We start from the raw sequence: 21,719 nt of genomic DNA on the forward strand, positions 1-21,719 counted from the left end.
TGGGGTGCTGGAGGACTGGATGTTGATTGGATGGTGCTGATGTTGTTGTGTTGTTTAAGAAAGGCTCTGAGAATAAGCCGGGAAATTATAGGCCTGACATCAGTAATGGGAAAGTTATTGAAAGGTATTGTAAGGGACTGGATATATGAGTATTTGGATAGACAGAAATTGATTAGCGTTAGTCAACATAGCTTTGTACGTGGTTGAGTTTTTCGAGGAAGTTGATGAAGGCAAAGCAATGAATATTGTCTACATGGACTTTAGCAAGGCCTTTGATAAGGTCCTATATGGCAGGTTGGTCTAGAGTGTCCATTTGCTCGATATTCAAGATGAAGTTGTAAACTGGATTAGATTGTGGGAGAAGCCAGAGAATGATGGTAGATGGTTGCCTCTCTGTCTGGAGGTCTGTGACTAGTGATATGCTGCTGGGATCCTTCGTTGTTTGTCACTATATCAATGATCTGGATGATAACGTGGTGAACTGGTTCAGCAAATTTGTGAATGACACCAAGTTTAGAGGTGTAGTAGATAGTAAGGAAGACTGTCAAGGCTCGTAGTGTGATCAGGACCAGCTGAAAAAATGGGCTGAAAAATGGCAGATGGAATTGAATGTAGAAAAGTGTCGGAGGACCAAGCGGGGTAGTTTTACACAGTGAGTGGTAGGGCATTGAAGAGTGGAGTAGAGCAGAGGAAACTGGGTGTACAGATCCATAATGCCTTGAAAGTGGCATCACAGGTAGGTGGGATCTATAAAAAAGCTTTTTTTTGGCACATTGGCCCTCATAAATCAACGTATTGAGTACACAAGTTGGGATGTTATACTGAAATTGTATGATATGTTGGTGAGGTCTAATTTGGAGTATTATGTGCAGTTTTGGTCATCTACCTACAGGAAAGATGTAAATAAGATTGAAAGAGTACAGAGAAATTTTACAAGGATGTTTCTGGATCTGGAGAACCTGAATTATAAGGAAAGACTATATAGGTTAGAACTCTGTTCCCCAGAATGTAGAAGATTGAGAGGAGATTTGATAGAGGTATACAAAATTATGAGGGGTATAGATAGACGGACATCCCACCTCTCCGGGAAGTTCCGGGAGTCTCCCACATATCAATAGTGGCTCCCTGGCGCCCGGAATTTATATACAATATCCCGGAAATAGATTTTTGTGAGAGGGAGAGCGAGCATCCTGATTGGTCGCTCTTCGTGCTAAGAGTGGTCCCCAACCACCGGGCCGCGAGGAAACAATATGATTAGGCGATATGAAACGATATGAGTCAGCTGCACCTTTCCTCATTCCCTGTCACGCCCACTGTTGAACTTTAATGCACGTGAGGCCATCAGTGACCAAAGACGTGCAAAGGAATGGGTCCGTGGCCCATTTGTGAATGTTCCCGGTGAATCATCCTTGTCAGTGCGGGAAAAAGATCAACTCCTCGAGCTTGCAAATACGATGGGCTGAAAAGTATGTTTGACATAACATCTCTGCCGGCATTCTGGATCAAAGTCAAGGCTGAATATCCTGAGCTAGCCACGAAAGCACTGAAAACCTTGCTTCCATTTCCAACATGTTTCTGTGAAGCGGAGTTTTTTGCAATGAATGCAACGAAAACTAAATTGCGGAATAGTCATACTTTATTGATCCCGGGGAAATTGGTTTTCGTTACAGTTGCACCATAAATATAAATAGTAATAAAACCATAAATAGTTAAATAGTAATATGTAAATTATGCCAGGAAATAAGTCATAAGCTTGTTTATTTCGGCTTTTTTCTTAAAGATGTGCTGGGTGCGTTCTGGCTACCGCTGTACCGCTGCATTCTTCGCAGCCCGGAGGTTTGGGACCACTGTTATAATTATCACTACATTCATGCGAGGAAAATATGCGCTGTGTGTCTAATATCAAATTTGTTAGATAAACCCCTTTAGAAACAAAATTGAGTGTATTAGCCATTTACAAGTGACTTATAGTTGACTTATCACCTATATTCTGGTCGTGTTTAACAACCAACCCTCCCCCCCCACCCCCCGGGTCGGCCGGTCCGCAAGAATATTGTCAATATTAAACCGGTCCACAGTGCAAAATAGGTTGGGGACCCCTGATTTAAACTAGCTGGCTTGCTGCCAAGGAGCTACGCTATTGATGTCCTACGTGATGAGGCCAAACCCCCTGTAGACTTGCTTAAAGTTGTAATAGAATAAACATGATAATATAATATAATATAAGTACATATTTTAATGACATATTTGCTGCATATACCCAACTTGGTTTACAGATTAGACAAAATCACTAAACAAAGTATTACATACACCCTTGGAGGTCGACCGGGGGTGGGGGAGGGGAGCGGGGTGATATGGGGTTGCGGGGGCGGGGGGTGCTACCTCCCTGAAATGAGTTTTTGCAGGGTGGGATGCCTGAGATAGGGTAAATACAAGCAGACTTTTCCTACTGAAGTCTACGCCTAGAGGGTCATCAGGGTTAAGGGTGAAAGGTGGAATGTTTAAAGGGAATGTCTTCACTCAGAAGGTGGTGAGAGTGGAATAAGCTACCAGCACATTTGGGGATGTTGGTTCAATTTCAACAGTTAAGAGAAATTTGGATAGGTACATGGATAGGAGACGTATAGAGCACTATGGTTTGAGTGCAAGTTGATGGGACTAGGCAGGTTAATGGTTCGGTAGAGGCTAGATGGGCAGAAGGCCTTTTTTTGTGCTTTAGTTTTCTATGAGTCTAATAAAGGTGCAGAATAAAGTGTAACAGCTACACAGAAGGTGAAATGCAAATAAACAATAAGGCACAAGATCATAGCAAGGTAGATTGTGAAGTCAGAAGTTCATCTTATTGTACTAGGGAGCTATTCAATAGTTATATAATAGCGGGGTAGAAGCTACCCTTGAGCCTGGAGATACCTGCATTAGGATTTTATAATCTTAACCTGGGGAGCAGCCTTGTTCTTTTCCATTGCTACGTTGAATCTGACGGAATTGTGATCATTGTTCCCCAAGTATCCCTTCCCAACATTATCACCTTCCCAGCACGAGGTCATGTTCAGCCCGTTCTGTGGTTGGATTATCCAGGTATTGTCTTCAAACATTCGCATTGTCTCCACGCATGCTTTGGAGTTTTCTGATTCTACTTTGATGAATGCAAAGTCGGTTCCTTGATTTAAAAAAAACTTCCTCTTAGCAGATGAACAAAGTGGAGGATAAAATGAAAGACAAACATGACATTTTGCGAGTGAATTATTCCTTTAATAATTTTTACAGTTCCTCTTTCAAATTCACAACTTTATTTTTTGTAAAACATTTGTTTGCTCCCTTGTGTTTTAAACACATTATAAATGCTCCATCGTAGTTGTACATTGTTATAATGCTCATTATTTATTTTGTTTCCCCAAATATCTCTGTCAACTTTTCTGCAGTCCATCTAATGTGTCTGTATTCTTTCAAAACCTATCACTGTCTGATCTGGTTCCTGCCCCATTACTGGATGCAGTTGTAAATTTGTCAATGTAACAGGCTTCACTTTTTTATCTGTAAAACTCATGGTTATATTCCCTTCTCCTCTTTACAGAATGATGACTTGTTACCTCATTCAGTGCAGCATAGATACAGGCCCTTCAGCCCAATAAACCAGTACTGTCCATTGTACATATCTGGTGTTCAGTGTGCTGACCAGGCATTTCACCTCATCTACTTTCCTTCCTCTTCGAGACTCCATGAAGGCTCATGCTGGCATTTCCAGCCTCCACTGCTGCTGCTGAGCAGATCTCCTTTCCCTCCATTCACTGTCCCAAGCACAACCTCGACCCCTTTTCTGCACCACCTTTCCAGCCAAACACAGACTGTGCTGTACCGAAGTCTGATCAAGGGGCATTGATTGCAAATATTGACCCTATTTTTATCTCCACAGATGTTATTTCCCTTTAATTACTTTGCATTACTTTAATTTCTTCTAATTGCATTTGGCTGTGCCTTTTAAACACAGTCTGCTTCCTCCACCATCTCTGGCAGCACATTCTAGTTATCAACTATTCTCCCTGTAATTAAAAAACACATACCCCTAAGATCCCTCCTAGAACTTCTTCCCTTCACTTTAAACTCTTGCTTTTGACATGTATCATAGGAAGAAGATATTGATCATCTAGATAATGACTCTTATAATCTAATACACTTCCATCAGGACCCCTCAGCTGCATTCAGTCCAGGAAAATCGAGCCCAGCCTATCCAGTCTTCCCCCTCACAACCAAAGTCCTCCAATCCAGTCAACATCTTGATGAGTTTCCTCTACACACTCTCTAACAGAATCACATCCGCCCTCTCATGTGGTGACCAGAATTGCCCCTGATGCCTCCTAGCTAGTGTTAAGTTGCAACATAACTTTTATATTCTATGCCCAACCTGTGAAGGCCAGCATGGCATATGCCTTCTTCTCCACCCTATCCACATGCTTGCGTTTACTTCTAACCCTAACCCCTCATAATTTTATATGGCTCCATCAAATCTCCCCTCAGATTCCTACACTCCAGGGAATCAAGTCCTAAATTATTCATCCTTTTCCTGCAATTCAAGTGCTCTAGTCCCAGCAACATCCCTGGTAAACTTTCTCTGTACTCTTTCAATCTTTTTGATATCTTTGGTAGGTGACCAGACTGCGCTCAATTCTCTGAAATCAGCCCCACAAACATCTTACACAAATTCAACATAGCATCCCAACTCCTGTACCTAATACTTTGATTTATGAAGGCCAATGTGCCAATTAGCAAATCATCAGCAAGAAGTTCATTGTGTGCATTTAAAGGACCAAGCAAGAATCCGTTCACAAAGCATTTCACCAAATGGTGCTTCAAAAACAGTCTCTCAAAATAGCAACCTTTATCCTTCCCAAACATGGCACGAGCAAAAACATTTGGTTTATCTGCTTACATTGTCCTTGGCTCATTCCTTTTAGGCGAATATGCAGATTTTAATTCCTTCTGGCCAGCAACACCTTGACTTGGTAACTGGTCATGAATCTGATTCCTGGTGAAATCACATTGCCTCTGGTTTCATGGTTTGATCTGGGCATGGTATTGGATGGGGTTGAATGTTCTCTCTCATTTACTATATTATGTTTTTGCCAACTCCTTCTCCAAAATACTTAACTTTCTGCTTTTTTTGTTGTTTAATTTATACTTGCACATTTCCAGTGTTGAAAGCCTCCCACTACATAAGATTGCACCAGAATAATGTCAGGAAGGTAATGGGGATTACTTGGTGATCAAGGGGATGTTTGTATATGCTGCACAAATGTGAGTTGCATGTGTTTGTCTGGCTGGCTGTGGGAGGTGTGACCTCCAGCCACTGGTGACAGAGTTAACCCACATAACAAACAATTCAAAATTCAAAGTAAATTTATTATCAAAGTACATACAGGTTTGTTCCTTGCAGGCATTTACAGGAAAGTAGAATTTGTGAACGCTGAATTGCACAGTCCTTGAAAATGAGTCTTAAAGCTTGTGAAGTCAGTTTAGCATTGAAATTAGTGAAGATATCCGTGCTGGTTCGGGAGCCTGATGGTCAGAGGGTAGTAACTGTCCCTGCACCTGGTGATGTGGGATCTAAGTCTGCTGTACCTTCTTCCTGATGGTAGCTGCAAGAAGAGAGCATGGCCTGGATAGTGGGGTTCTTGATTGTGGACATTGCTTTCATTTGGCAGCACTCCTTTTAAATGTACTCTATGATGGGGAAGGCTTTGCCTGTGGTGGACTGGGCTGTATTTAGCACTTTTTGTGGACTCTTCCATTCCTGAGCATTGGTGTTTCCATACCAGGCCATGATGCAACCAGTCAGGATACTCTCCACAGAGCATCTATAGAACTTTGTCAAAGTTTTAGATGAAATGCCAGATCTATGCAAACTTCCAAGAAAGTAGAGGTGCTGTTGTGCCTTTGTGATGGCATGTACCAGGACATATCCTCTGATAAGGAAACTCAAAGGAATTTAAATATTGACCTTCTCTACCTCCAGTCCCCTAATGCAGACTGGTTTTCCCCCCTGTAGTTGATAATCAGCTCTTTGGTTTTGCTGACAGCAAGTGAGGTTGTTGCTCTGGCTCCAGACAGCCGGAATTTCAATCTCTCTTCTATATGCTGATTCATCTCCACCTTCGATTCGTCCATCAGCAAACTTAAATATGGAATTCGGTACCCATTCAAATAAGATTGCCTCCATAGACTGTAATGTTTTTACCTTACTTGTCCTGGTGTATTTCTTTGTGTTAGGGCCTTTGTACTGCATTAGGCATTGGATTTCACTCGGACCATGAACCATTAGAGTAGTGGTCACCAACCTTTTTAACCCTAGATCCCCTACCTCGACCTTAGTGAAAGGCAGGATCTACCTACTAAATCATTTAGAGAAAAAACAGCTCAGATTATACTTAAACAACAGGAATTATACTTCCAGTTTGAGGCCAATATGGGGTAGCAGGCTGAGGGTAGCAGACACCAACAGAATCAACAAACTGATTCGTAAGGCCAATGATGATGTGGGGATGGAACTGGACTCTCTGACGGTGGTGTCTGAAAAGAGGATGCTGTCCAACTTGCATGCCATCTTGGACAATGTCTCCCATCCACTACATAATGTACTGGGTGGGTACATTCAGCCAGAGACTCATTCCACCGAGATGCAACACTGAGCGTCATAGGAAGTCATTCCTGCCTGTGGCCATCAAACTTTACAACTCCTCCCTTGGAGGGTCAGACAACCTGAGCCAATAGGCTGGTCCTGGACTTATTTCCTGGCATATTTTATATATTACTATTTAACTATTTATGGTTTTATTACTATTTAATTATTTATGGTGCAACCGTAACGAAAACCAATTTCCCCCAGGACCAATAAAGTATTACTATGAATATGTCTATGACTATTATTTGGGCTAATTGTATTTGAATTACACAAAATACTTTTGTCAAACTTTCAAATTAATTCAAACAAGAAAACACTGTAACTAGCATATCAAACAAACCATAGCTGTCTTTCTTTAAGAATATTACAATACTTCACACCTTTAATTCTAAGTTTCATTATTTGATTTTGTTTCAACATGAAAAATAAATGAATAAAAATTGACTGTTGCACTCAGTGTGATGACTGGGGCTGAATACTTTCTGCTAGTTCCCTGAAATTTGGCTCATAAACTACAGACAGCCAGTCTCAGACATCCCACCTCTCCCGGAAGTTCTGGGAGTCTCCCGCATATTGATAGCGGCTGCCTGATGCCGGGAAATTATATACAATATCCCGGAAATCGATTTTTTTTGAGAGGGAGAGCGAGCATCCTGATTCATCTCTCTTTGTGCTAAATAGACCTTTCAGTTTTCTCTGTGGGCGGGCTTTACAGTCAACCTCAAAAATAATGACAGTGTTGCTCGCTGCACTGTTTGTAACAGTGACTTTTCTATTGCCCATGGTGGGTTAAAATGTAAATGACATGTTGAGGTGAGTTTAACAGGTGTCATTTGTTCATTAGCGTAGTTAACGTTACTTAAACTAGCTGGCTAGCTGCTAAGGAGCTACTCTATTGATGTCCTACATGTTGAGGTCGAACTCCCTGTAGACTTGCTTAAAGTTGTAATAGAATAAACATGATAATATAATATAACATAAGTACATATTTTAATGTTACATTTTTTGCATATACCCAACTTGGTTTACAGATTAGACAAAATCACTAAACAAAGTATTACATACGCCCTTGGAGGTTGACCGGGGGTGGGGGGGGAGGGGGAGGGGATATGGGGTTGAGGGGGGCAGGGTTGCTACCTCCCTGAAATGAGTTTTTGCAGGGTGGGATGTCGGCAGTCTGAGACAGTCTGTGAGGTGTCTGTCAGTAAGACAGCTCCTGTACTTAGATTTAATAATTTTCATCTGTGAAAATGCAATTTCACTTAGAAAAGTTGACCCGAAGTAGGCACTGACTTCTAGTGCTATAAAACCAACGCGCACACCGCGCATTGCTGGGGCCCCATCAGTAGTAATTGCCACCAGTTTATAAATGGGGATGTCATTTTCACGGACATTTTTTAAACTCATTGTAAATATCCTCACCTCTTGTTCTCTTCTTTAATTGCAAAAGAGTGAGGAAGTCCTCCTGTGTTGTAATATCCCGGAAAGCCATTCTGACAAATACAACAAGCTGAGCTGTTCGCATTACATCCAGGGATTCATTGAACTGCTGTGAAAAATATTCACAGAGTGACAAGTCCTTTAACACTTGTCGATCCACATCCTCTGACAGTGACTCCACCCTCCTTGTCACGGTTGCAGGGCCAAGCGGTGTATTACATATTGCGGTCGTGATGTCGTTTTTGCTTTTAAAGTCATTAAAAACAGTCTCTGCGGTAATGGCCATTGCTTCCTTGAATAAATCGTAAAAGACTTCTTGTGTTTAGCCAAAAGGTGACTTACACGAAATGAAGCTTCAATAGCAGCCTTATTTTGAGCAGCATGTTTTGTGAAAGATGATTGCTGGGCCTTCAACCCCGATTTCAGCCCCTCAACTTTCCAGGCACAAATTGCGCTCTTTGGGGGGGGGGGGTAGGTGTCTTTAAATTCCCGGTGGTTGGTGTTGTGGTGCCGCTCCAGATTCCCTCTTTTAGTCAGTGCTTGTGTTTGGTGGCACAACATGCATACACACTTGTCCTTCACCAAGGTAAATAGAAATTCCTCTTCCCATTCTGGATGGAATTTGTACATTTTCACCTTGTTTCGTGGAGCTTCCGCCATGCTATCAGGATATCACGAGTCTGCCGTATATTGATGTTTGTGACAGTCTGTACTCTTATCTAATCTGATTGGTCACTTTGATGCAGCACGGGCTACGCTGAAAACGCGGTGCATGGCGGGGAGCTACACACATGCGCACTGGGCAGAAAGAACAGAAATAAAACCCCGCAACCTGGAAACAATCTCTCTTTACAAACAGCTTTCAGTAGCGAAAGTATTGCTATATTACCATTGTCCTAATTAGTTTTACTTATTCTTATAATGCTCACATTACAACAGTATTTGAGTATTTATTTTTGATTTTTTTCGGGATCTACTGGGAAAGTCTCAAAGATTGACGGGTTGGCGACTACTACATTAGAGGATCCAGCTGTGGAGATGTATCGTCACTGCTCACAGTGCACCTCAGTTGATCTGCTTAGACTCTGGGCTAAAGGTTTTCATCTAAGCAAACTGTGGAAGCGAGTGCTGAAGACTTTGCAAGCTCCATTCAATGGACAAGGCTGCTGTACCCCAGAGGCCATCAACGAAAAGGTCACTCATTGCGTGTTTGTGGTTTCACAAAACGTGGAGGTGTCCACCCTAAACATCACAAGGACAGCTTCCATGAACAAAATGACCAACAGTGTCGAATAACAATGAATGCATCATGAAAAAGTGTCTGACTTTCCAGTAGTTGCCTGCCGGATGAGTGGATGCAGTGGGGATGGTGTGCGTTGCTGTGTCAGTAGACTAGAGGCAGAAATGAGAGTGGTCACTGAATGCGGGTACAGTTACTGCAAAGAGGACTCCGTAGATGTGCTGTTTGCTCTGTGATCATGTGTTGGTAACTGCAAAAACCCTTCAGATGTGCTGTACTGTCTGTGATCACATTGGTAACTACAAGATGGTAAGGTGGCAGTGCATTTGGATGCAGTGGCCTCTGAGAGATCAACCAAAAGTGTTTTTTTTTTCTTTGTTAAGTGTTTCTTATGATAGCACGACAATGCTGGAGTCCAGGAACTTAGGGTACTGCAGGTCTGCCCCGTCAGTGAGCTGCTTGTTGGCAAAGGTGCTGGATTGAATGCCCACTGTGTTGCTGCCTGCCTCAGGAAGACATCTGAGTTGGTGCATGAAAGCAGTGTGCAGCGTAACTGTGGGTGATTGTCATGGGCGTTTCTCTTGTGATCGCAAGACCTTGCTGGACGTTGTTAATGTAAGATGCCTCAGGTGTGTTTCCCATGTTTGGTGACGCAACAGATGGTGGGGAAGCCGAGTGAATGGTTGTAGGGAGAACCAGGCCTCAAGCTGTGGGCTTGCCTGCTGCTGCAGTCTAGGGGAAGAGTCACTGGAGGCAGTGTAGCTTGGTGTCTGTGCTTGGTTGGGAGTTGGCCTCTCCCATTGGTGCTGCCCTCCAGTGTTCGATCAGTGGAAATGACAGGCTAGATTACGTACTTCTGCACACTGCCAGGAACTATACTGTCAGTTTGCGGGACATGTCACTCAGGGACTTGGGCTGTGTTTATATTTTCTGCATGACTATGCTTTTCTCGCTTGCTATTTTGAATGTGCTGTGTATGTTTTACACCTTAGCCCCAGAGGAACGCTGTTTCATTCGGCTGTGTTCATGTATGGTTGAATAATAATTAAATTTGATTTGATTTGAAGAGGATGCAGAGCTACTGCAGATGTGCTGTACCGCCTATGGTCACGTCAGGACCCCTTTGATCCTTTGCAAAGAGTAATTTCATTTTTTCCCTACAGAATTGTACGGTTTCCTTGGCAACTGAGTCAAGTGAAAGTAAGGCATACAATTGCTGAAGCAGTGAGGGTGTGGAGCGACGTCACCCCCCTAACATTCACGGAGGTGCAGGATGCACATGCTGATATTATCATTGACTTCACCAGGTAAGAGTTACTCAGAATCAGGGGGGAGAGAGAGGAGAGGAGAAAGGTCTCTTCTTGCTGCTTACTATGTCTGATGAAAACACATGAGCCATTGTATTTACCTTCCACAAGTGACCAGTGTGAACTGCCAAATATCCTCCAAATGTTGGCAAGGAGCTCTTGAATTAGGACATTGGGATCTTTTCTGGGACAGGGGTGACTTGCATAAGAACAGCATGATGCACCTGAACTGTAAAGAGATTGTATCCTGGTAGGGAGAATTGCTAGAGCTACCAGGGAAGGTTTAAACCAGTCTGGCAGTGGCTGGGATCCAAAGTACTGGTGGCAGATGAAAAAGTTGAGGCAAATACAGAAATTGAAGCAATCAAGTCCAGTAGGTAGGACAAGCAAGGGCATATTAGAGAGTGAGGAAATCTGACAGACCAAACTACATTTATTTTAATGCAAGAAGCCTGGTAAGTGCCAGATGACTTCAGGGTATGGATGGGTTTGTGTGCATGGGCGGTTATAATTGAGGGATGAGCAGAACCAGTAGCTCGGTGTTCTGGGGTAAAGATACTACAGGTCTCAAGGTTGGAGGTAAGAGAGGATAGGGTGTTGAGTTTTTGATTCCGTAGAATGCTATGCTAGCACGGAGTCTTCCTACGGTAATCATGCAGTGAGGCAAGATGGGTGGAAAGAAGGGGTGATCACTTCGATAGAATTATACTATAGGTTCCCTGATAGCTGGTGGGAATGAAAGGAACAGATATATAAAGAGTTTGCTGTTGGAATAATAAGGTTGCAATAGTAAGTGCCTTTAACTTCTCAAATATTAACTTGGACTGTCACAATGTTGGACAAGGCAGAATTTGATAGTTGAGAGAGATTTGTTAATTGTGTCCAGAAATTAGTATATTCGAGGATGACACGAGAAATGGTTGGTGACAGTAAAGGTGGTTGTCAAAGGGGTCCCCAACCTTTTTTGCACCGCAGACTGGTTTAATATTGACAATATTCTTGCAGACCGGCCGGCCCGGGGGTGGGGGGGGAGGTGTTCAAGTAGGGTTAAACTCACCTCAACATGTCTTTTACAGTTAGGGTTGCCAACTTTCTCACTGCCAAATAAGGGACAAAAGTAGCAGTCAAATCCCGGAAACACAAGGAATTCTGCAGATGCTAGAATTTCAAGCAACACACATCAAAGCTGCTGGTGAACGTAGCAGGCCAGGCAGCATCTCTAGGAAGAGGTACAGTCGACGTTTCGGGCCGAGACCTGCTGCAACTTTGATGTGTGTTGCGTGAGTCAAATCCCGGGACACTTTACCCAGGAAAGACTACCATGACCATGAAGCCTTGCACGGGCACCTGTGTGCGCATGTGTGACGTGAGCATCTGATGTGCGCATGTATGTACGTGCTGATTTTTTCCCCACAAATCGGTTTTGCCTTCATCTTCCCAACTATACCGTACATACATTATTTCTACTTTATATAGGCTGTGTGTTTATCACAGCATTCCTGCTTTTACTACATGTTAGTGTTATTTTCCGTTTTATGTGTTATTTGGTATAATTTGTTAGGTTATTTTTTGGGTCTGGGAGCACTCAAAACTTTTTCCCATATAAATTAGTGGTAATTGCTTCTGCGCTTCACGCCATTTCGGCACGAAAGGTTTCATAGTAACACTTTACCTTAACGGGGGAAATATGGGACAAACCAATTTAGTCCAATATACGGGATGTCCCGGCAAATACGGGACAGTTGGCAACCCTATGTTCAAGTTCAACAGAGCGTGACAGGGAATGAAGAAAGGTGCAGCTGACTCATAGCGCTTCCTCGCGGCCCGGTACCGGTCCACGGCCCGGTGGCTGGGGACCACTGATCTAGATCAGCTGGGAAAGTGGACAGAGGAATGACAGATTGGAATTTATCTCAGACAAGTGCAAACTGATGTATTTTGGGAAGTTATGCCAGAGCAGGACTTGCATAATAAATGACAGGACCCTAAGGTCAAAATCAGGTTTATTATCATGGTATGTGTCATGAAATTTGTTAACTTAACAGTAGCAGTTCAAAGCAATACATAACACAGAAGAAAATAAATAAATAAATAAAATTACAGTGTATGTATATTGAATAGATTAAAAATCATGCAAAAACAAATAATATATATTTTTGAAAATGAGGTAGTGTTCACGGGTTCAATGTCCATTTGGGAATCAGATGGCAGAGGGTAAGAAGCTGTTCCTGAATCACTGGATGTGTGCCTCCCACCTGATGGTGGTGTGCTGTAGAATAGACAGACAAAAGAGTACGGCTACGTAGTTTCCTGAAAATGGTGATAAAGACAGACCAAATACAACATTAATCAAGACAGCACAGTAACAGGCCCTTTGGCCTACAATGTCATCACAAACTCATTAAACTAGTATTTAAAAGCCTGCTAAAGTAATCGCTTGGGCCTAGACAGAGTCCATATTCCACCATTCTCTGCACATTTAAGAGCCTCTCAAATGTCTCTAACATACCTGTCTCAACTATCACCCCTGACAGCACCTTCTGAGGACTCCTCAAAAAAACTGGTCCTGCACATCTCCTTTGAACCTGATCCTCCTCATTTTAAATGCATGCCCACTGTGGCTGTCCCCCTTGACAATAAGTACTCCTGTTTGAGTACTGTTGGTGGGGATGACCTACCTGGGGGAAGCAACAGTGGCCGTGCCTCTGGCACAGAGTCTGGCCCTGTGGCTCAGAAGGGTAGGGAAAGGAAGAGGAAGTCAGCTGTGATAGGGGACTCTATAGTTAGGGGGTCAGACAGGCGATTCTGCGGACACGGGAAAGAAACGTGGATGGTAGTTTGCCTCCCAGGCGCCAGGGTCCAGGATGTTTCTGATCACGTCCATGATATCTTGAAGTGGGAAGGTGAACAGCTAGAGGTCGTGGTACATATTGGTACCAACGACATAGGTAGGAAAAGGGAGAAAGTCCTGAAAACAGACTACAGGGAGTTAGGAAGAAGTTGAGAAGCAGAACCTCAAAGGTAGTAATCTCAGGATTCCTGCCTGTGCCATGTGACAGTGAGTACAGGAATAGAGTGAGGTGGAGGATAAATGTGTGGCTGAGGGATTGGAGCAGGGGGCAAGGATTCAGATTTCTGATCACTGGGACCTCTTTTGAGCAGGCGTGACCTGTACAAAAAGGACGGGTTGCACTTGAATCCGAGGGGGACCAATATCCTGGCAGGGAGGTTTGCTAAGGCTGTTGGGGAGAGTTTAAACTAGAATTGCTGGGGGGTGGGAAGAGACAGAGGCTGTTGGCTCTCAAAGCTTGGAGATAGCGTGAGAGGGAGGATAGGCGGGTGTTTGAGAAGGGATGCGCTCAGACTGATGGTTTGAGATGTGTCTATTTTATTGCAAGAAGCATCATAAACCAAGTGGATGAGCTTAGAGCGTGGATCAGTACTCGGAGCTATGATGTTGTGGTCACTACACAGACTTGGATGGCTCAGGGACAGGAATGGCTACTTAGAGTGCCAGGCTTTAGATGTTTCAGAAAGGACTGAGAGGGGGGCAAAAGAGTTGGGGGCGTGGCACTGTTGATCAGAGATAGTGTCGTGGCTGCAGAAAAGGAGGAAGTCATGGAGGGATTGTCTACTGAGTTTCTGTGGGTGGAAGTTAGAAACAGGAAGGGGTCAATAATTCGACTGGGTGTTTTTTTATAACCACCCAATAGTAACAGGGACATCGAGGAGCACGTAGGGAGACAGATTCTGGAAGGTGTAATAATAACAGAGTTGTCATGGTGGGAGATTTTAATTTCCCAAATATTGATTGGCATCTCCCTAGGGCAAAGGATTTAGATGGGATTGAGTTTGTTAGGTGTGTTCAGGAAGGTTTCCTGACAAAATATGTAGATAAGCCTACATGAGGAGAGGCTGTACTTGATCTGGTATTGGGAAATGAGCCTGGTCAAGTGTCAGGTCTCTCAGTGGGAGAGCATTTTGGAGATAGTGATCACAATTCTATCTCCTTTACCTATCATTGGAGAGGGATAGGAACAGACAAGTTATGAAAGTGTTTAAATTGGAGTAAGGGGAAGTATGAAGCTATCAGGCAGGAACTTGGAAGAATAAATCGGGAACAAATGTTCTCAGGGAAATGTATGGCAGAAATGTGGCAAATGTTGAGGGGATATTTGCATGGCGTACTGCATGGGTACGTTCCAATGAGACATGGAAAGGATGGTAGGGTACAGGAACCATGCTGTAAAAAGGCTGTTGAAAATGTAGTCAAGAAGAAAAGAAAAGCTTATGAAAGGTTCAAAAAACTAAGTAATGATGGAGATCCAGAAGATTATAAGGCTAGCAGGAAGAAACTTAAGAATGAAATTAGGAGAGCCATAATGGGCCATGAGAAGGCCTTGACAGACAGGATTAAGGAAAACCCCAAGGCATTCTACAAGTATGTGAAGAGCAAGAGGATAAGATGTGAGAGAATAGGACCAATCAAGTGTGACAGTGGAAAAGTGTGTATGGAACTGGAGGAGATAGCAGAGATACTTAATGAATACTTTGCTTCAGTATTCACTACGGAAAAGGATCTTGGCGATCGTAGGGATTACTCACAACAGATTGAAAAGCTTGAGCATATAGACATTAAGGTAGAGGATGTGCTGGAGCTTTTGGAAAACATCAAGTTGAATACGTCTCCGGGACCGGATGAGATGTACCCCAGGCTACTGTGGGAGGCGAGGGAGGAGGTTGCTGAGCCTCTGGCAATGATCTTTGCATCATCAATGGGGATGGGAGAGGTTCCAGAGGACTGGAGGGTTGCAAATGTTATAACCATATAACAATTACAGCACAGAAACAGGCCATCTCGGCCCTTCTAGTCTGTGCTGAACTCTTACTCTCATCTAGTCCCACCGACCCGCACTCAGCCCATAACCCTCCATTCCTTTCCTGCCCATATAGCTGACCAATTTAACTTTAAACGACAACATAGAACCTGACTCAACCACTTCTGCTGTAAGCTCATTCCACACAGCTACCACTCTCTGAGTAAAGTTCCCCCTCATGTTACCCCTAAACTTTTGCCCTTTAACTCTCAACTCATGTCCTCTTGTTTGAATCTCCGCCACTCTCAATGGAAAAAGCCTATCCATGTCAACTCTATCTATTCCCCTCATAATTTTCAATACCTCTATCAAGTCCCCCCCCCCTCAACCTTCTGCATTCCAAAGAATAAAGGCCCAACTTGTTCAACCTTTCTCTGTAACTTAGGTGATGAAACCCAGGTAACATTCTAGTAAATCTTCTCTGTACTCTATTTTGTTGACATCTTTCCTATAATTCGGTGACCAAAACTATACACAAAACTCCAAATTTGGCCTCACCAATGCCTTGTACAATTTCAACATTGCATCCCAACTCCTATACTCAATGCTCTGATTTCTAAAGGCCAGCATACCAAAAGATTTCTTCACCACCCTATCCACATGAGATTCCACCTTCAGGGAACTATGTACAATTATTCCTAGATCCCTCTGTTCTACTGCATTCTTCAATACCCTACCATTTACCATGTATGTCCTATTTTGATTAGTCCTACAAAAATGTAGCACCTCACATTTATCAGCATTAAACTCCATCTGCCATCTGTCAGCCCATTCTTCTAACTGGCCTAACTCTCTCCGCAAGCTTTGAAAACTTACTTCATTATCCACAACTCCACCTATCTTAGTATCATCTGCATACTTACTCATCCAATTTACCACCCCATCATCCAGATCATTAATATATATGACAAACAATATTGGACCCAGTACAGATCCCTGTGGCACACCACTAGTCACCGGCCTCCAATCTGACAAACAGTTATCCACCACTAATCTCTGGCGTCTCCCATCCAGCCACTGCTGAATCCATTTTACTACTTCAATATTAATACCTAATGATTGAACCTTCCTAACTAACCTTCCATGTGGAACCTTGTCAAAGGCCTTACTGAACCCCTATTTTCCTTCTTGAATAAAGACATCCGTTAGTCTTGCGAGACCATGGATCTGCACCTGGAATGTCTTCACTCTCCAGGGCACAGGCCTGGGCATGGTTATATGGAAGACTGGCAGTTGCCCATGCTGCAAGTCTCCCCTCTCCATGACACCGATGTTGTCCAAGGGAAGGGCAAGGGCCGATACAGCTTGGCACCAGTGTCGTCGCAGAGCACTGTGTGATTAAGTGCCTTGCTCAAGGAAACAACACGCTGCCTTGGCTGGGCTCGAACTCACGACCTTCAGATCACTAGTCGAATGCCTTAACCACTTGGCCACGTGCCCACAATGAATAACAGAACAATATTAGCTATATAGGTAGATGGAGCTCGTCAGCCTGGGAAGTTAGTCCATCTAAGAGACGGAAAACTCTGATTTCAAACCTCCGCTGCCTTGCGGCCATACCCACTCATGGGAAAGGCTTTGGGAATAAACCCTGAGGACAAATCCGGAGCTAGAGTCCCTAAGGCAGTCCGACGTTGCCTTCAACCTGGTTCTGGCAACTCCTGCGACAACACTGGTGCCAAGCTGTATCGGCCCTCGACCTTCCCATAAGATCGTAAGACCATAAAACAAAGGAGCAGGTCAGCCATTCGGCCCATCGAGTCTGCTTTGCCATTTTATCATGAGCTGATCCATTCTCCCATTTAGTCCCACTCTCCTGCCTTCTCACTATAACCTTTGATGCCCTGGCTACTCAGATACCTATCAATCTCTGCCTTAAATACACCCAATGACTTGGCCTCCACTGCCACCCGTGGCAACAAATTCCATAGATTCACCACCCTCTGACTAAAAAAATTTCTTCGCATTTCTGTTCTGAATGGGCGCCCTTCAATCCTTAAGTCATGCCCTCTCGTACTAGACTCCCCCATCATGGGAAACAACTTTGCCCATCCACTCTGTCCATGCCTTTCAACATTCAAAATGTTTCTATGAGGTCTCCCCTCATTCTTCTAAACTCCAAGGAATACAGTGCAAGAGCGGACAAACATTCCTCATATGTTAACCCTCTCATTCCCGGAATCATTCTAGTGAATCTTCTCTGTACCCTCTCCAACGTCAGCACATCCTTTCTTAAATAAGGAGACCAAAACTGCCCACAGTACTCCAAGTGAGGTCTTACCAACACCTTATAGAGCCTCAACATCACATCCCTGCTCCTATACTCTATTCCTCCTGAAATGAATGCCAACATTGCATTTGCCTTCTTCACTACCGACTCAACCTGGAGGTTAACCTAAGGGTATCCTGTACAAGGACTCCCAAGTCCCGTTGCATCTCAGAACTTTGAATTCTCTCCCTATTTAAATAATAGTCTGCCCGTTTATTTCTTCTGCCAAAGTGCATAACCATACACTTTCAAACATTGTATTTCATTTGCCACTTCTTTGCCCATTCTTCCAGTCTATCCAAGTCTCTCTGCAGACTCTCTGGTTCCTCAGCACTACCGGCCTCTCCACCTATCTTCGTATCGTCAGCAAACTTAGCCACAAAGCCATCTATTCCATAATCCAAATCATTGATGTACAGCGTAAAAAGAAGCGGCCCCAACACGGACCCCTGTGGAACACCACTGGTAACTGGCAGCCAACCAGAATAGGATCCCTTTATTCCCACTCTCTGTTTCCTGCCAATCAGCCAACGCTCTATCCACGTATGTAACTTTCCCGTAATTCCATGGGCTTTATCTTGTATAGCCTCATGTGTGGCACCTTGTCAAAGGCCTTCTGAAAATCCAAATATACAACATCCATTGCATCTCCCTTATCTAGCCTACTGGTAATTTCCTCAAAAAATTGTAATAGGTTTGTCAGGCAGGATTTTCCTTTAAGAAAACCATGCTGAGTTCTGTCTATCTTGTCATATGCCTCCAGGTACTCTGTAACCTCATTCTTGACAATCAACTCCAACAACTTCCCAACCAAGCTAACAGGTCTATCATTTCCTTTATGCTTCCTTGCCCCCTTCTTAAATAGCGGAGTGATATTTGCAATCTTCCAGTCCTCCAGAACCATGCCAGAATCTATCGACTTTTGAAAGATCATCGCTAATGCCTCTGCAATCTCCACAGCTATTTCCTTCAGAACACGAGGGTGCATTCCATCTGGTCCGGGAGATTTATCTACCTTTAGACTATTCAGCTTCCTAAGTACTTTCTCTGTCGTAATTGTGACTGCGCCTACTTCTCTTCCCTGCCACCCTTGAGTGTCCAGTATACTGCTGATGTCGTCCTCAGTGAAGACTGATGCAAAATACTCGTTCAGTTCCTCCGTCATCTCCTTATCTCCCATTACAATTTCTCCAGCATCATTTTCTATCGGTCCTATATCTACTCTCACCTGTCTTTTGCTCTTCATATACTTGAAAAAGCTTTTAGTGTCCTCTTTGATATTATTTGCTAGCTTCCTTTCATAGTTCATCTTTTTCCTCTTAATGACCTTCTTAGGTTCCTTTTGAAGGCTTTTAAAAACTTCCCAATCCTCTGTCTTCCCACTAATCTTTGCTTCCTTGTATGCCCTCTCCTTTGCTTTAACTTTGGCTTTGACTTCTCTTGTCAGCTACGGTTGCATCCTTTTTCCATTTGAAAATTTCTTCTTTTTTGGAATATACCTGTTTTGCACCTTCCTCACTTCTCGCATAAACTCCAGCCACTGCTGCTCTGCCGTCCTTCCTGCCGGTGTCCCTTTCCAGTCAACTTTGTCCAGTTCCTCTCTCATGCCACTATAATTTCCTTTACTCCTCTGAAATACCGACGCATTGGATTTTGGCTTCTCTTTTTCAAATTTCACAGTGAACTCAATCATGTTATGATCACTGCCTCCTAAGGGTTCCTTCACCTCAATCTCTCTAATCACCTCCGGTTCATTACACAATACCCAATCCAGTACAGCCGATCCCCTAGTGGGCTCAACAACAAGTTATTCTAAAAAGCCATCTCGCAGACATTCTACAAATTCTCTCTCTTGAGATCCAGTGCCAACCTGATTTTCCCAATCCACTCGCATGTTAAAATCCCCCACAATTATCATAACACTGCCCTTCTGACAAGCCTTTTCTATTTCCTGTTGTAATTTGTAGTCCACATCACCGCAGCTGTTTGGAGGCCTGTATATAACTGTCATCAGGGTCCTTTTACCCATGTGATTTCTTAGCTCAGCCCATAAAGATTCTGCACCTTCCGATCCTAGTCAGCCCTTTCTGATGATTTGATATCATTTCTTGCCAATAAAGCCACGCCTCCCCCTCTGCCTACCCTCCTATCCTTCCGATACACCGTGTATCCTTGGACGTTCAGCTCCCAGAGACACGCATCCTTCAGCCACATCTCAGTGATGGCCACAATATCATACCTGCCAGTCTGTAGCTGTACAAGATCATCCACCTTATTCCTTATGCTGCGTGCATTGAAGTACAACACCTTAAGACCAGTATTTGGTACTTTTTGCTTTGATTGCACTGCAACTCATCCCAATGGCTACAAATTTGCTCCATCACCTGCCTGTCTTTCCTGACATCTTTTCTCCTTCCTCCGCTCAGTCATTTCGGTTCCCATCCTCCTGCCAAATTAGTTTAAGCCCTCCCTAACAGTTCTATTGTAAACCTTCCCACCAGGATATTGGTCCCCCAGAAGAGATCCTAATTATCCAAGACTCTGAAGCCCTGCCCCCTGCACCAGTCTCTCAGCCACGCATTCATCTGCCTGATCCTACTATTCTTGCCCTTGCTAGCACATGGCACAGGTAGCAATCCCGAGATTACTACCCTGGAGGTCCTGCTTCTCAGCTTCCTTCCTAACTCCCGGAAATCTCTCTTCAGGACCTCCTCCCTTCTCCTATCTATGTCATTGATGCCAACATGTACCAAGACAACTGGCTGCTCGCCCTCTCCTTTCAGAATATTCTGGACCCGATCTGAGACATCCCATACCCTGGCACCTGGGAGGCAACACATCATGAGGGTATCTCTATCAGGCTCACAGAATCTCCTGTCTGTTCCCCTGACTATGGAATCCCCTATGACTACTGCATTCCTCTTCTCCCTCCTTCCCTCTCGCACAACAGCGCCAGGCTTACTGCCAGACACCCAGTCACTGTGGGCATCCCCTGTCAGGTCATCCCCCTCAACAGCATCCAAAACAAGATATTTGTTGCTGAGGGGGACAGCCACAGGGGTGCCCTCCACTATCCAGGCATTTTCCTTCCCTCTCCTGACAGTCACCCATTTTTCTGACCCCTGTAGCCTAGGGATGTAGCTCCTGTCTATCACCTCTTCACTTTCCCTGATAAGGAGTAGGTCATCAAGCTGCAGCTCCAGATCCCTAACACGGTCTCTGAGGAGCTGCAACTCGGTGTACCTGGTGCAGATGTGGCCATCAGGGAGGCTGGAGGTCTCCCAGGATTCCCACATCTGACACCCTGAACAGAGCGCCAACCCTGCAGGCATGCTACCTAATTCTACAGGAATGAAACAGAAAAAATAAGTCCGCTCACCCACTTACCTCGCCAAACAGATGAACTTTTTAAACCGTTAGCTCGAACCGTTAGCTGTGAGAGCCCTGCTGTTCCTGTCTGTCCGGGCCGATTCGCCAAGGGGGGGGGAGAAAAAAAGAGTTGGTGCTTGGCTCTGGCCTCTTCCCGTTTACCACCGAAACCCGTTGAAGCCAAAGCCCTGCACTCTGCTGCCACTCACTCTGCTGCCCGCTCTATAGGGTGATCTCCTTTTTAAACTCTCCGCGCTGTCCTGTTACGTCACACGCCTGCGCAGTCTCGTTCTTCTTGCACTCGAAGAAGTTTTTTAAAAAACTGCCTTCCTTCAGAATTCAGCTCCCACGCTGCTCTGCCTGTCCCGATCCAAAAGACAGCCATTGGAAACACCCTTTCTTTTTAAAATCTCCACGCTGCCCTGTTTATGTCGTTGTTCCCTTGGACAACGTCAGTGTCATGGAGAGGGGAGACTTGCTGCGTGGGCAACCGCTGGTCTTCCATACAACCTTGCCCAGGCCTGTGCCCTGGAGAACCTTT

At 44.2% G+C, this 21,719-nt stretch overlaps 1 protein-coding gene across 2 annotated transcripts in view; it reads left to right on the forward strand.

Annotated features, from left to right (window-relative positions):
* The window catches only part of mmp11a (matrix metallopeptidase 11a), a 123,180-nt gene that overhangs the window by 22,522 nt on the left and 78,939 nt on the right, over positions 1 to 21,719 (forward strand). For both annotated transcript variants that reach the window (XM_063031252.1, XM_063031253.1), the window contains exon 3: positions 10,520 to 10,663. In XM_063031252.1, the coding sequence (XP_062887322.1) occupies positions 10,520 to 10,663 (144 nt within the window). The remainder of the gene's footprint in view (positions 1 to 10,519; positions 10,664 to 21,719) is intronic.

This window comes from Mobula hypostoma, chromosome 23 (assembly GCF_963921235.1).
Source record: "Mobula hypostoma chromosome 23, sMobHyp1.1, whole genome shotgun sequence".
NCBI lineage: Eukaryota > Metazoa > Chordata > Chondrichthyes > Myliobatiformes > Myliobatidae > Mobula > Mobula hypostoma.